The sequence below is a fragment of the Artemia sp. Qi Xiang Cuo genome, chromosome 2, assembly GCF_049724085.1.
Source record: "Artemia sp. Qi Xiang Cuo chromosome 2, ASM4972408v1, whole genome shotgun sequence".
NCBI lineage: Eukaryota > Metazoa > Arthropoda > Branchiopoda > Anostraca > Artemiidae > Artemia > Artemia sp. Qi Xiang Cuo.
The window spans coordinates 84,173,202-84,188,271 of NC_142795.1; the positions used below are offsets into that span (position 1 = coordinate 84,173,202).

The 15,070-nt window shown below is 37.2% G+C and overlaps 1 protein-coding gene across 1 annotated transcript in view; it reads right to left on the reverse strand.

Moving 5' to 3' along the window:
• LOC148955715 (kinesin-like protein KIF23) overlaps positions 1–13,348 on the reverse strand; it is an 89,177-nt gene extending 75,829 nt beyond the window's left edge. The window contains exons 1-5 of the mRNA XM_089107893.1: positions 13,188–13,348; positions 12,788–13,070; positions 11,991–12,116; positions 10,896–11,090; positions 5,483–5,613 (exon numbers count right to left, since the gene is read on the reverse strand). Coding sequence (XP_088964019.1) covers positions 5,483–5,613; positions 10,896–11,090; positions 11,991–12,116; positions 12,788–13,070; positions 13,188–13,348 — 896 coding nt within the window. The remainder of the gene's footprint in view (positions 1–5,482; positions 5,614–10,895; positions 11,091–11,990; positions 12,117–12,787; positions 13,071–13,187) is intronic.
• Between the last annotated feature and the right edge of the window lie 1,722 nt (positions 13,349–15,070).

The window sequence follows — 15,070 nt, forward strand, 5'->3', positions numbered from 1 at the left end:
CTGGCGTACCACCAGCAGAGACGAAAATCGTCCGTCTCCTCAAAGAACTGTATAATAACACTGAAAGTGCGGTGATTGTAAATGGACGGCCTTCTGGATATTTCAAAATAAAAAATGGTGTCCGGCAACGATGTGCCGCTGCACCTGAGCTCTTTAACTGTGTAATAGACCACATCCTGAATAAAACACAGCAGGTGCAGCCGTTTGGCATAGGTTTTGCTGGAAGAGTTCTTTCAGACGTCGACTTTGCCGACGACGTGGCGCTAATATGCGAAAACATTAGTGACCTCAAAACTACACAGGAAACACTGGCCTCTGCCGCTGAGAAATTCGGTCTGAAAATAAATTAGTCGAAGACCAAGATAATGCCCGTTGAGAAAACGCCGTCCAACCCCCTGTCATCTGTGGAAATTTGTGGCCAGACTGTAGAGGTAGTCAAGCAGTTTACCTACCTTGGTTCAATTGTCTGCTCAAACGGAAGCCTAGATGCCGAAAAATCAGCAAGAGTGGCAAAAGCAAACGCTGTCTTCGGTCGCCTTCTAAAAACAGTCTTCCATAAACCCCAGATCAGCCGTCTCACCAAAGCACGAATATACTCTGCTTCGGTTGCCAGCATTATGCTCTATTCTGCTGAGACTTGGACACAGACGCTGAAGGTAGATGCCATCCAGACGAAACACCTCCAAAAAATCGAACGCTCCCGATGGCCCGACAGGGTACAAAATTCAGAAATCCTCAGGTCCTTCAAACTCCCACCCCTGTCCGAGCAGCTTGAGTCTCGCTCGCTGCGTTGGTATGGTCATCTGCTCCGTCTGCCTGCCCAAACACCCGCCCGGCTCATCTTCGATTTCGACCCAGCAGCAAACGGCTGGAGGCGTCCTAGGGGAAGACCACGCACCAGATGGGCGGACGTCATCCGTGATCGGCTCGCCTCCAGAAACATCAACCCGGCTGAAGTGACAACCCTCTCCCTGAACCGACCACTCTGGAGACGACTGATGGTGCTGACGTCTGGTTCCCTCTACGCTGGCGACGCTGCCGAGCAAGAGCTTTAAGTAAGTAAAGTAAGTAAGTAAGTGTTTGGGGGAATGATGGGCATGGGGGGGGGCTAGTTGTCCTCCAATCACTTTCGACTATTTAAAAGGGCACTAGCCACTCCAATTTCCAATTCGAAGCTTCTACGACAACTCCTTCGATACGAAGTGCCCGGGTATGGAGAACCAAAAAACAACACATTGTGCCCACATCGTTCTTTACTTAGGCAGCGCAAGCGCGCTGCCTATGATTTATTTCTTTTGTGACTTTCAAGACTTCTAGCATCATTTACGACTTTAATAGACATTATTGGTCGTAATTTTTTTCAGTCATATAAATCAATGAAGTTAGGCTAATTAGTATTAGAGCCTTTCAAGTAGCACAAAAATAGGGGCTAAAGGTGACAAAACTCCTGTGATGCCCCTGAGAGTAGTACACACAAATATAGATCTACTGCTGCTAATTTCAGCTACCGTCCAGCCACTAGCCGTTCTGTCCAGTGTCTGGCCGTGAGAGAGAGTATTGTGCGAGGTACTCTACTAAGATTGGATGCAGAGGCCAGAAATGGCTGCAAAATCACTCGTAGGGGTCAAATACTCTAGATCCCTAGTAAAAGATCCCTTGAAGAGCAATCGGAGGCGGGAGGAGAAGTTCTATTGTTAGTAACGATCCTTAAGAACAAGTGCCACTTGCCATTCATTGCTGGTGAACGGTGGGTAGCCTTTACTATTCTTTTGAGGAACGATTCCAGAGGTTATTAATGCTCTATTGCTTTATGAAGGGGAGGAGGGATGAGGAGGCAATGGATTTTCATTACTTGCAAACTATAAATCGTGTTTTGGAAGCAATGGGCTTTTAAAACAATAAACTTTTTCATTCTTTCTGTATCATTCCTGTAACTTATTCACCGTTTAAAACATTCGAAAACTGTTCTGTTGATCTCTCTTTCACACTTTTCTTCTGACTAATTGAGGCCCCATTTCTATCTGTAACTGGGACAAATTCAGATTGACTATTCTCTCTTAATTTCTTAACATGCCAATACAATATTTTACCATTATCCCGCATCTTCCAAAACATTGGCAACTTTATCCATGACCTCCCCTTCACCACTTCTTTTATTCACATTTTGATGTTTTCTGCTTGTTTTCTTGATCTATACTTATTTTTGTCTAAAGATGTATTACTTTGAAGCGTTTATTTTATCTTTATGTTCTATGTGTTAAGCTAACATATCTAACTCTGCTCTCTGTTAGCTAAAGTAAAAATTTTGTTATAGCTAACTAGTGTATTAATAAATCTTACCTTCTCGACTTCCTTTACATTCCCCTTATTCGCTAATGATTTATAATCAGATTTTAATGCTGATTTCAAATATTTAAGTTTCATCAAGTTTAATCTTGCCCATCAAAAGTTACGCGCCTGAGAAAATTTGGCTGATTTTAGAAAAAAGGGGGAAAGACCCCCTTAAAGTTATAGAACCTTTATAAAAATCCCACCATCAGATTATGTGTATCAGAGAACCCTACTGAAGAATTTTCAAGCTCCTATATATAAATACGTGAAATTTTGCATTTATCTCCCAGAAGAAAGATCACGGATGGGTGTTTATTTTTTTTTTTCCCAGGGGTGATCGTATTGACCCAGTGGTCCTAGAATATTGTGAGAGGGCTCATTGGAACGGACATTAAAAGTTATAGTGCCCTTTTAAAGTGACCAAAAAATTGAGGGTAACTAGGCCCTCTCCCACGCTAATTTTTTCCCCAAAGTCGCCCGATCAAAATTTTGAGATAGCCATTTTCTTCAGCATGGTCTAAAATATGATAACTATGTCTTTTAGGATGACTTAATCCCCCCAAGTTCCCGGGGGAAGGGCTGAAAGTTATGAGCTTTACCCCATGTTAACATATAGTATTGGTTATTGGGGAGTCTACAGACGTTTTCAGGGGGGATTTTTTCTGGTAGGTAGGGGGGGTTTGGGGGTTATATGGGAGGATCTTTCCATACCATGAAGGAAGTTTTCATGGGAGAAGGGACATTGCTATGAAGGGGGCGCCGGATTTCCCAGCATTATTAAAGAAAAGGATTACAAATTAAGCAAAAAAAACAACAACAAGTTTTTCAACTGATTTCAACTGATTCTGAGTAAGGGATCATTCTTAAATAATTGGAAAAAAATTCGATCTTTAGCTTAAAGAGCAAGGTATTGACAAGGGGGCCAACCCCCTAATATACGTATTAAAAATCTATGAATATAGAAGTTCGTTACGTAAGTTAATTCGTAAGTTGCGTATATTTATTACTAAAGAAAACGTTCGTAAATAAAATTAAACAAGTTTCGAGAAAGCCTTTTAACCAAACAAAAGTAAAATTAATATGCAAATTTTGTTTTAATTATTCATGTATGGTGAGCCAAAATCAAAACCTGCATTAATTCAAACACGTTCAAAAATTAAATTTAAAAAAAAAACAAGTTTTTTTAACTGAAAGTAAGGAACGACGTTAAAACTTAAAACGAACAGAAATTATTCCGTTTATGAAGGGGACTGTCCCCTCCTCAACGCCACGCTCTTTACGCTAAAGTTTGACTTTCTCTCAACTCTAGTTTTCTTTTAAACAATAATAAAACTTTAGCGTAAAGAGCGAGGCGTTGAGGAGGTGACAGCCCCCTTCATAAACAGAATAATTTCTGTTCGTTTTACGTTTTAACGTCGTTCCTTACTTTCAGTTAAAAAAACTTGTTTTTTTTATTTAATACATTAAGGACCGGAAGAGGTTGGACCTTTTAGCCTATTGATAGGTCTAATTATCTCAACCTCAAAGAATGGTTCTAGGACCAACGGCCACAGGTTGGACTAAAATGTAATTTCAAATCGGAATTAAGAAATGACATTATTGGAGAAGCGTTGCTTATCCCAACATTAGATTAATAAAGAGGTAAATACTTTTTGAACCTTAAGATGACCCTGAAATCCTCAAACCCATAAACCATAATCATCAATTTGAGCCATAGATCCTCAAACCATGAGGAATACAAGAAGACGGAGACAAAGGTTAAAAGAACAAAATTGGTCACTTCCATCTATTTCCACATTCAGAAATTCGTCGGATTAGTAAAGGGATTTAGCCTTCTATATCAAGGAATTATAAATACTCTAATTGATGTTGAAGTGCTGAAGACAAACAGCAGTTGCATGGTAAATTTTTCACCTTGCAAAAAATTCAAAGATTATTTTTACTTCTCCCGCTTCTGAGAAAATGGTATTGATTTTTGACAGTATATCTGTAATAGAAAATTACTAATAATTGGCAGCCCATCATCTTTCCTGCATGGATCAAGCACCATCTCTAATGAATTAGTTTTACAGCAGAACCTTTTCTTTCAGTCATAATGTTTATTTTATTCTATTATTTTCTATTGTATCTTTATTATTTCATAGATTATTTTATCCATTTCTACAAAATATTATTAATTCTACAACTAATAACACATTGCAGCACTAAGCCACCTGAGGCAAACAGATCTGCGTATTCTTCTCCTCCAGACTAATCTATTCAAGGGTTCACCCCTTCCATAAAGTTCCAATTCCTTCTAATCGTTCTTGGTGACCCTAGAAATCGGGACAGCCTGCTTTTCTGCTTGGCCCAGGCAACTTTTTTTAATTATACTTGAGTTGAGAGGGGGGGGGGCACTTTAATTAATTTGTCCCCGGGCGCCATCAACCCTAGGAACGGCTCTGGCTCCACATACCTAAGAAACACCAATTTGGTCAATTTATTCATTAAATTGTTTGGGCCCAGACAGGACCATTCAAAGAGAGGGGGGCAAGCGGTTTGACTGCCTCGGGTGCCACAGCTAGGGGGCGCTTCAGCAGGGGGTTGCAAACTTTGATCAATTTTTCTCACTTTGATTCGGCTTTTTTTATTATACTTGAGTCGAGGGGGGGCACTTTAATTAATTTTTCCCCGGGCGCCATCAACCCTAGGAACGGCTCTGGCACCATATAACTAAAAAAACACAACATTTGGCAATTTATTCATCAAATTTTGACAATTAAACATGACCAAGCCATCTTAACCATCTAGATAAAGCAGATAAACCACATATACTAATATAAAAGAAGATATATTTGAATTATTTACTAAAAATTATACCATTTAATTTAGTAAAACTTTTATAATACATGCAATTATTCGATTGTTTCCATAATAGAGTAAACAAGTTGCAGTCGAAAACATTTATTTTATTAGAAAGCCTAAACACAAAGCACGCAAGTGAAATCAGCATTTGCGAGAGGCAAGAGTTGAAAGTTCAATAGTTATTATTTAAATTACAATAGTAGAACAATAATAACAATAAAAACTGATTTTCCTTGAAGAATATTCAATTTGGAAGGGCTCTAAAGGCAGTCAGTTGTTGGGGGCATTAATTTTTAAAGTTGCTTACTTTCTGCTGGGAGTTCTTGGTGGAAACTGAACTTTCTCTACTCGGTCTTTGGAGGTTTCAGCCAGAGCATCAACAGGCGATAAGACATCAAAGCAGTTCATTTTGTCGGACTTGAATGTACTCGGTGTGGCCTATAAATTAAAAAGAGTATTTCATAACTTCAACAATTTTATATTAATTTTATAATTTCATATAATAAACTTGTAAAAAATTAATTATTTTGTTTTGTATAATAACTTATTTTATAAAATGGAACTTATATAATTTATTATACAAGTTAAATAATTTTATAAATTCTATAATTTTATAAACTAAAAAAAATAGAGGATAAATTATACTTGTATTTAATGATAAAAAAATAAAGCATGATAGAGAAAAAGAGAGAGAATTGCAGGGAAGCGGTTTTAGTAAAATAAAGGAAAGCAAATAAGTATTTGGTATACAATATAATGCTTAAGCCAAGCTGATATTTTCTAAGTATTTATCTTAAGTTACCCTATCATATGTTACCAGATGTGCTGTGTTACAGGTGCTGCTCAAGTTTTTGTTATTTTAAAATTCACCTTTCATCATTCGTAAATAAAGGCTATTTCAGACAGCGCTCTAGGGCTGCCTAAGCAAGAGCCATATGCCTTTAAGGTATTAGTTTTTCCCCTGGTCACTTCATATTTAAGGAGTAGCTGTAGAGACTCCAGAGGGAGGAGGGGGTTATAAAAGTTTGTATCCCCTTCTTAAAGATCAACAGTGACTGATGGCCAACCAGCTCCCTCCCTGGCTTTTTTTCCTATTGGGCTACAATATATACGTCTTTGGGATTCGCATGACCCTGACAGCATAAGGTACAAGGACCTTAAATAGTTAAAACTGACCATCTTCTACAGATAGATTTTATTACGAAAAAAATGGGCTTGTTAATGTTGGGTGTGGAATTGGCTAAAAACTTTCAAGGATGCTATCCAGGGTCAAAGGATAAAATATTTAGTTTCAGGAGGGGGAAGGGGTAAAAGGCCTAGAAACAGGCCAAAAATCCCCCCGGGCCCCCATCCCCGTTCTGCCCCCCCCCCAGAAAAATGGGTTTAAAAAACGGCCAACAATCTTTTTTCACCTCATATGAAAGTGGTGCCTATGAAAATTTAGGAGGCTTATTAGATTAGAAACTGGAAATTATACCGCCAAATATGGGACTGAAATGAATTGGAGGGCAACCAGTCTCCCTCCCCTGTTCTTTTCTGCTATCAGCCCCCGTCGCTCCAATGGTATTAGATCAAAATTTGATACGCCCATTTTGCTCCAAAACGTCTAGTAAGTATACATCTAGGATCAGCATTACCGTCACAACCCTTGGGGCGATTCCCCTTAATTATGTAAATTGGCCATAGTTTTACTGCAAATAATTTTTAGTATAAACGGTGGTCATGTCTGGTTATTGTACGATCAGATAGAAGCTCTTAGGGATCGTACGCTGGGCCAAAATTCTAGGTAAATCCTGTATTTTGATTCTTAAGAAGAGTAACTGAAAAAACTTGATATATTCCTTAAAACTTAGTAATTTTATATAAAACTTGAAACATTCCTAACTGGAAAAACTTTACCAATATTCCTAAAATAAACTAATAAGACTATGTCAATAAAATGAATAGAAACTAATCAAAAACGTTTCATACAAAAAAATTACTCATAAGAAAGCAAAGAGCCATATCAAAATCTAAGACAAATAGAACTAAGGTCATTCAAGCTTAAAACAAAGAGAAATTGAGGTCAATGAATAAATGAAACCCAAAACGAAAAGAAATTAAAATAACTAGTCACAACAAACATAAACATTATCAGGTGCTACTGTAGATGAACAAATGAGTCTTAAAACGAATCAAAATGAATAATTAATAATCAGCATATTATATTTTACCTTTTTAGGTATAACGCAATGCAAAAAAAATCTACGAAATGTCAATTTTCAGAATTAATTAATTGAAGTCTGTAGAGCCTGTATCCCTATTTTCTGGGGGTATAAAACAACCGGATAGTTTCTTTCTTTTTACTAATTGTGTCAGTCCTTTCGTTTTCCTCCCTTTTTAATTTTTATTCAATTCTTTAATAAGATAAGGTAAGAATACTGTATTGGATTTTATAATCACTGTCGGCGATGCTGATCTCCGTGTTAGGGCTCTTCAGCCAGCAAGTGAAATACGGTTTTGGGGGCCACATTTCTTCCCAACCCAATTCCCCGCTTAATCGACTCTGGCTGAGTTGACAGAGTCACGCCATAGACCCCCCGTTCTAAATCAAATAACTAGCAGCACCAGGACAGTTTCTTGATCTTTCAATAAATTTTAATAGTTTATAAAAAATTTTAAAAATTATGTTCTTTTTTTTACTAACTTTATCACATGATGTCTTGGCCTAATCTATTCAACAATGGTTCTTTAGTCGGTGTTGTGGGTTAGAGTAAACCTTAGACAGTTCTATATGAATTTTTGTTTAAATCATTTTATGTTGTCTAATTATTTTACTTTCTTTTTTGTTTACTGGCAATTTTTTTAGGTTTTGTCGTTTTTTTTATTTTTTACTGTGTTATTTACTTTCAGGAATAAAAGTTTTCTGTTTTTTTTTTGGCGGGACTAATTATAGACATAAAAATCTTATCCGAGTTGTTAGCATGCCAGACTTGAAATCCTAAGGACGGAGGTCCTCTTTGTCTGAAATCCTGATTGTCTGATGAAATCCGGATTGTCTGAAATCCTGAGGACGGATATCTTGAAATCCTGAAATCCTGAGGACGGAGGTTCAAGTCTTGGTGTCGTTGGTTCAAGTCTGGTACTGAACGGTAGCTTAGGCTACTATCAAAATTAATTGTTAATTTTCTGATTAACATAATGATGAGATAGCTAAGAAATAGACATATCTTTAGAATCATAATTTTATCCTGAATCTAAATAAAACATACATTTACATCATAAATTAACTTAATTATCCCAAAAATAACAAAAAAAATTGCGTCTCTTTTTTCAGGAATAAACATGTCAAACTAAATACAAGATTTATTCAAAAGATCCATCTGGCTTCCCTTCAAAACTAATCATTGCTTACGTTCAATATTACTCATCACTTTCATGTTCTTCTGCACTAAATTAGGCCTAGTCCTCATCTGGCTCAGCCGAGACTTAACCGAGCTGACTTAACCGAGAACAATTCAACTATGAAAAAGTCCAGACTGAGTTGTTAGAAACCACCTCGGTGCACAAACGAGTCAAACCTTTGACTCGTTTGTGCATGAGGACAGGGATTCAAGGGGTTTGGGTATGTTTTCTCGATATGTTTTCTTACATACCTTGAAATATGTTTTCTCTTGTCTTTTAAACTAAGAAAGGAGTTATGAAAGGAGTTTAGTGTCGTTTGGGGAGACGGATTTCATGTCACCTGGTGAAAAAATAAATTGTATTGACGAATTTTCGATTCGCTTCTGTCACAGTTAAAATTTGAGATTTTGTTTCTCCGGACGGTAAGATAAATGAAGCTTCATGTGCACTTCTAGGTATACCATTGGTGCTTTTACCTTTTTTCTTCTTTTTTTTTAATTGGTTTGGAACACGAGAATAGCAATCGCTTTTAGGACAAACGTTCTTTAATGTTTTACAGAACGTGGTTAAATTAAGTAAATTAAATCTGCAGAAATTTGGTTTTTTGGGTTTTTTGGGGGATCTGGGGTCAATATTGCCATATATAAGTTCTAAAAAAAATACATTAAGAAAATATTTCACAAAATTTTTATTTTCATCATATTCATGCTTAAGAATTTAAAGGACTGTTGATTATAAATCTCATTCTAGTATTACAATATAGAAGTCATCAAACAATGTATTAGTCACGATTACTGCGACCAATATAATTTGAACTGGAAACTACAGAAATAAATCTAGAAACAGGTTCTTTCATGAGTAAATTTAATCTCCAGGTGAGTAGAAATTAGCATATACAGGACACCAAACCTCCCATTTGCAGCGCAAATTGGAGGATAGGTTTATATGCTGCAACTATTATATAATTCTTTCTAGATACTAAAAGAATTTTTCTGTTTGTAGATTTTGCCTCCATATAAAAGGATTTCCTTATTGCCATAGAGGCAATAAGGTTTCGATGTTGTATTGTTTTTAGTTTCGCAATAAGATCAGTAAAATCAGATTCTGAGCAGGACTGCCCTTTTTAGGGGCTGCCCTTTCCTGAACTTCTGCTCCATTTAATTGAAAAAAAATCACTCTGATTATATAAGTTTCATTAAATTGTAACTCGTAATTTTTCAAAAATCACCAAATGTTTCTTGGCTTCTATAGTCTTTTTCCGTTTTGTCACGTCTCTTGTGCGGATAAATTATCGTTATTATTATTATTGTAATAGCCAGCCTGTTTTTGAATGCTTTTGAAACAATTTCTTCGTAGTCTTACGTAGTCTTCGTAGTATGTTGAGAACGAATTATAGAAAGATTCATTGATATGCATTGTATTGATTGTTAAAAATTAAACTAAAGTTTCTTTTCATGGCTCGGAGTAAAAATTAATACTAAAAGCCTCGCCATCTACTCAATGTCTAGCACGATAAATGCAATTTACCGTTAAATTACAATCGATAAATTACAATCCCCCTATAGTGTCTGCCAGGTCCAAATTTTCTTTTATTATAAAGGGTATATATTTATGGAATAATTTGGACAATGATATGAATAAGATAGAAAATTTCAAGTCTTGGTGTAAGAAGGATTTATAAACGTGACATCCTCAAACAGGGCCACCACTCAAGTCTTGGTGTAAGAAGGATTTATAAACGTGACATCCTCAAACAGGGCCACCACTCAAGTCTTGGTGTAAGAAGGATTTATAAACGTGACATCCTCAAACAGGGCCACCACTCAAGTCTTGGTGTAAGAAGGATTTATAAACGTGACATCCTCAAACGGGGCCACCACTCAAGTCTTGGTGGCGCTGGTTATTTGGTACTGAACGGATGTCAGTGGCCTGACTCCCGTAAGCTCAACCAGATTTAACATAGCTCTAAATAGGAAACTGAAGATATATGGGGAAGGTAAACAGGAATAGTGTACAAAGGCACAGGATTGCTGGTCCAAACCCCCATTGCACTTCCTGGTTGAAGGGCCAAGAAACACAGATCAGCACCGCCGGTAGAGACTGTGAAGTCATGTAGACACAATTATACACATATTAAAGACATCAATTTTCGAAATAAATCTTATCTTACCTACTATTTAGTGACTGACTTTTAAAGGGCAAGAAAAAAGAATGATTATAAGTTTGTCAAAAAAGATCAGTAGCAAGTTCGTCATAGAAAAACTACAGGCTTTTCCTTTTTTACATATGATTTTTCTTCTTTTTTTTCTAATTAATCAGACACTAAAATAGCTTACTAAATACATCGATATTGAATTAAAAACGACATCAACAGATCGAGGCAAGAGTCCCCCATTTCTGTTATGACCAGTCATTGTGTGCGTTTTTCCGCTTCCAGTGTTGCCATATGCAAAGAGTAGACCATTTCGGCCCTTCAGCAACTCAGATACAAGGCTTTTGGCAGTCTGATCAAATACTTCTTTTTGATCTGCCTGCAAATAAGAAATTCACATTCGACGATAATTTTAAAAGTTACAAACGATTCAATGGCGGTAACTAAAGAGTATAGTTATCCTAAAAGAGTAGAAACTGGCACTACTATTGGAAAAAAACACCAATACCATCTGGCGTTAGGCTCTTGGGATGGTTTTTTTTCCAGAAACTGAGGTAACACATTTATTACTGCACTAATTTTGTCTAATTAATAAACTAAAAAATGTAAAACAACACTCAAGGGTAGATAGCATAGGTATTTTTTTTTAGTCAACACTAGCACCAGTTTGTACTAACTAGTACATAACTCTTATAGTACAGTCAATCTAAGGTTTAACCTCAAACAAATTGGAAAGTTTTGATTTTGGTACCATTCGAACCGGAAAAAATTGCAATATAGCAAAAATCGGCCAAAACCGGACGAGGTAAAATTGACCGTTTTTCGTCTTTTCTTCTAAAATGACGATTTTTTAAAACAACTTAATTTGCACGTATAAAAAGTCGACAACAGGTAAATCTGGTAGGTAGGTCACGAATATGCACTTGGTTTTTGTTTTGAAAGCTTATGTTCAGTTCCCCTCCCTCGCACCTGTAAATGAGCGTCTAATTTGGTCTGAGAGCAACTTTACGCAAAGTTTAATTCATACACGAAAAAATTGGATTGTTAATCGAAAAGAAGTCGTGTCCATGCCAATTTACTCCACCCTCCACCCTAAAAGAGACCACCCTGAATTCTTAGAATCCAATAAGCAACTTCTCACAACTAGCTAAATCATTGATTTTAATTTGAACAAAAAATCACAGATAATTTGAAATTCCAAAAAGATTGGAGATTCATTACAGTTATTTAATTAATCACATGTCTTTATTTTCGATTTGGACCTGAGCATTAGAGCAACTAGTCCCTTAGTGAGATTTGCAAGCAATGTTGCATTTGATGCCATTTCGATGACAGCTGCACCCGTCACCATCACAGGATCCCTTGCAACCACACTTAGCAACGGTGAGAGTTTTCTTTGGTGCCACTGGAACATCCGTGAGGATAGAGTACAGCACGCCGTTGAAGCCAATTCAATTTTGTACTTAAAGATAGGTTCGAAAACAGTGACATTTCACTGCTGCTGAAGTAGGAAATAGATCTTGGGGATGGAAGAAAGTTGTTTACGTTGCTACTTACTGCTGAAAGACTCGGTATTGGTAACTATCAAGATTGTCAGTAGAATTCTCCCCATACATTATAGAAAGTGCAGCCTCTCCCACCACTTTAATCTCTTTTTTCGAAGCATCAATTCTAGAAAACGTTAAAGCCTTTTTCCTAAACTTGTTCGTTGTCCCTCAGTTGTTTAAGCGGAATTCCTTTGCCAAGTTCATGGAGACGGGAAGTTGTGTCATAGCCATGAATTGCGTAAGCAAAAGAAAGGAGTTACAAGGTTTTAGTCCAAATCTTCTTAACAATGGCATCAATGTCCCAAGTTGCACCTGAAGCGGTTGGCTAAGGTTCACTGTGCAGATAGACCTTGTGGTGCTCAGGAATACAATGATAAAGTAACAACACCAACAATTTGGTATCGTCACCAATAACTACAGTGTCCCAAGCCTTTGTACACTCAACTGCTGTAAGCATAATAAGCAAGTCAGCATCAGCTTTAGCTTGGATGGTTCACAGAACTTTGCCTCTTAAATTATTAGAAAGTACATTGACGAAACGGGCTTTATTCTTTTTGCACGAAAGAAATTCCTCTTTTTTGGTGGCCAGTCTCATTTCTGGGCTATACAGTACTTCCCGTCCAGTCGCACGGTTTCGCTTAAGATGAGTTATATCTTTTGTAGAAGCAGCGATGTCGTAGCCATCAAAGACAATAATGGCGTCTGGATATTTTGACAAAACGTAGTTCCAATATCGGTCTAAGATCCCCGAATATTTTTCTTTCTTCGCCCACGGAACTCTGTGAAGCAAAGCACCCCCGTCTAAGACGTAGCTACAATTCAGACTATGCTTTTCCCTAATAGCACCAATTTCTGAAAGTCATCCGATAACTTTTGCTATCTGTAGTTTATCTGGCCTTCGGAACGTGCCAGAATCATCAAAAAATTACGCAGGATAGGAGAAAAGTTCACATTTAAGTGGAGATTCGTCGTCCATATTCATTCTTTTGGATATAGTTAGAAGACGCTGAAACAGCAATGAAGGGTCTAAACGGTGGGTTGTCCCTCCTTGTTTTGCTTGGCCGTCATAAAGACTGCCTTGGCACGTCATCCTTCCGTTTGAACGAATGCTCCTTCAGAGATTTCCCTACCGTTCCGTCAAGAATCTTGTTCGTGACTTCCACTGCTTTGTCGGTATTCACGTTTTCTGCAGCAGTCATACCAGTAGCAAAGCAATAGCAGATTATTCTCGAAAGGAGACGACGGCTCGACCAAGTCAATAACTATTTGTGTGTCTTTGACTCTTTGTGTTTGTCGCTTATGTGATACGAAACATCCCTCAGTTCTTGTATCAGAAGATTAACGTGAGCACAGGCTGAACGCCCCATTACACACTGAACATCATTCCTCTACTTCTGGTCAATCTGGTTGTCGTTTTCAACCTTCTCATCACTTCCTGTTCTATGACCAAATCTTTAGATAAACCGGCCCAAAATCTGTCCAATCTTCTCACAACTTGTAAGCCTTTTTCGAAAGACTGGAAATGTTCTGAACTTGTATTTTCAAGTCTGTTCATCTGCTGCAGGTGCAACCTTGTTGACTTTGTGTAGTGGTTGTGAACAGCTGCTGCGAGGTAAGGGAGCATCTCGGAAATTGTTTACAAATTAAGTTTCCTAACACCAATGTTCAAGGTGCCAGAAAAAAATTGACCTACCTAAAACTGTTTTTGCAGTTTAACTTTTAAAAGGATTTATTAATCAAACTAGGAATTCTTCCTTGAGACATGAAGACTAGATGACAATCTTACTAATTTTTCTAGAATTTTTCACCAAATGGTGTCTAAGTAATTGAGAGTGTCCGGCTGAACCCCGACCTCCTGTATATAAAACCGGGTTTCATGTGCATTAGAAGCTGATCACTTTATAATATGAATAACACCAATCTCTCCAAATGCTTTTAACAGCTTCACAAGACATTTTTGTCATACCGTACGTATAATTATAAAGTTGCGGTTATCTCCCGTAAATCTCAATCATTCTAATAGAGAACCAGTACTTATTGACAATAAAATGTATCCTTACTTTTGATGGCTCATAGTAAACCTACTCATCATGTCCTTTCGTTATTTAGCTGTGCTCCGATTTAAGCTTGGCAAAAACTACTTTGGATCTTGAATGTAACTAAAAAGCTAACTAAAAGCCAAAATTGGTCAGTAATCGTAGGTCAGCTTGTTTTTGTGCATCACCGCATCTATTGAATAGTTTCTCACCAAGAGCGTTAAAGATCATTGCAGATGCAGGAAAATTTTTATATGTGCGCAAAACCATTTATTTGATTGGGTGCGCATGGGGGGGGGAGACAAAAAATGGAAAATATTAGGACACGACTATTTCCTAGCATCTCGGCATATGAAGTGTAAATTTTCTCTGCGTGGATCCGACTTCGTGTAATATCATATGTATATTAATACATCTCGCGTGTGTGTGTGTGGGTGGGAGGGGGGGGGGTGAACGGCTCAGGGATGGTCAAAACACTGAACTGAGTTCAGATTCGTAATCTATGTACCATATTTTTCTATCACCGACTTATTAAAAGTACAAGTTAACTTTTTTTAAAGTCGTTATTTTAGAAGAAAAGACGAAAAAACGTCAATTTCACCTCGAACGACATTGGCCAATTTTTATATTTTGTAGAGACTTTTTCTTCAGGTTCGAATGATTTCAAAATCAAAATTATAGAATTTTTTTTAGGTAACCCCTAAAATTAATTTAGATTAGATGTACAATTATAAGTTATCCATTCTCTTCGGCACTAACCACAGCCACAAATAATT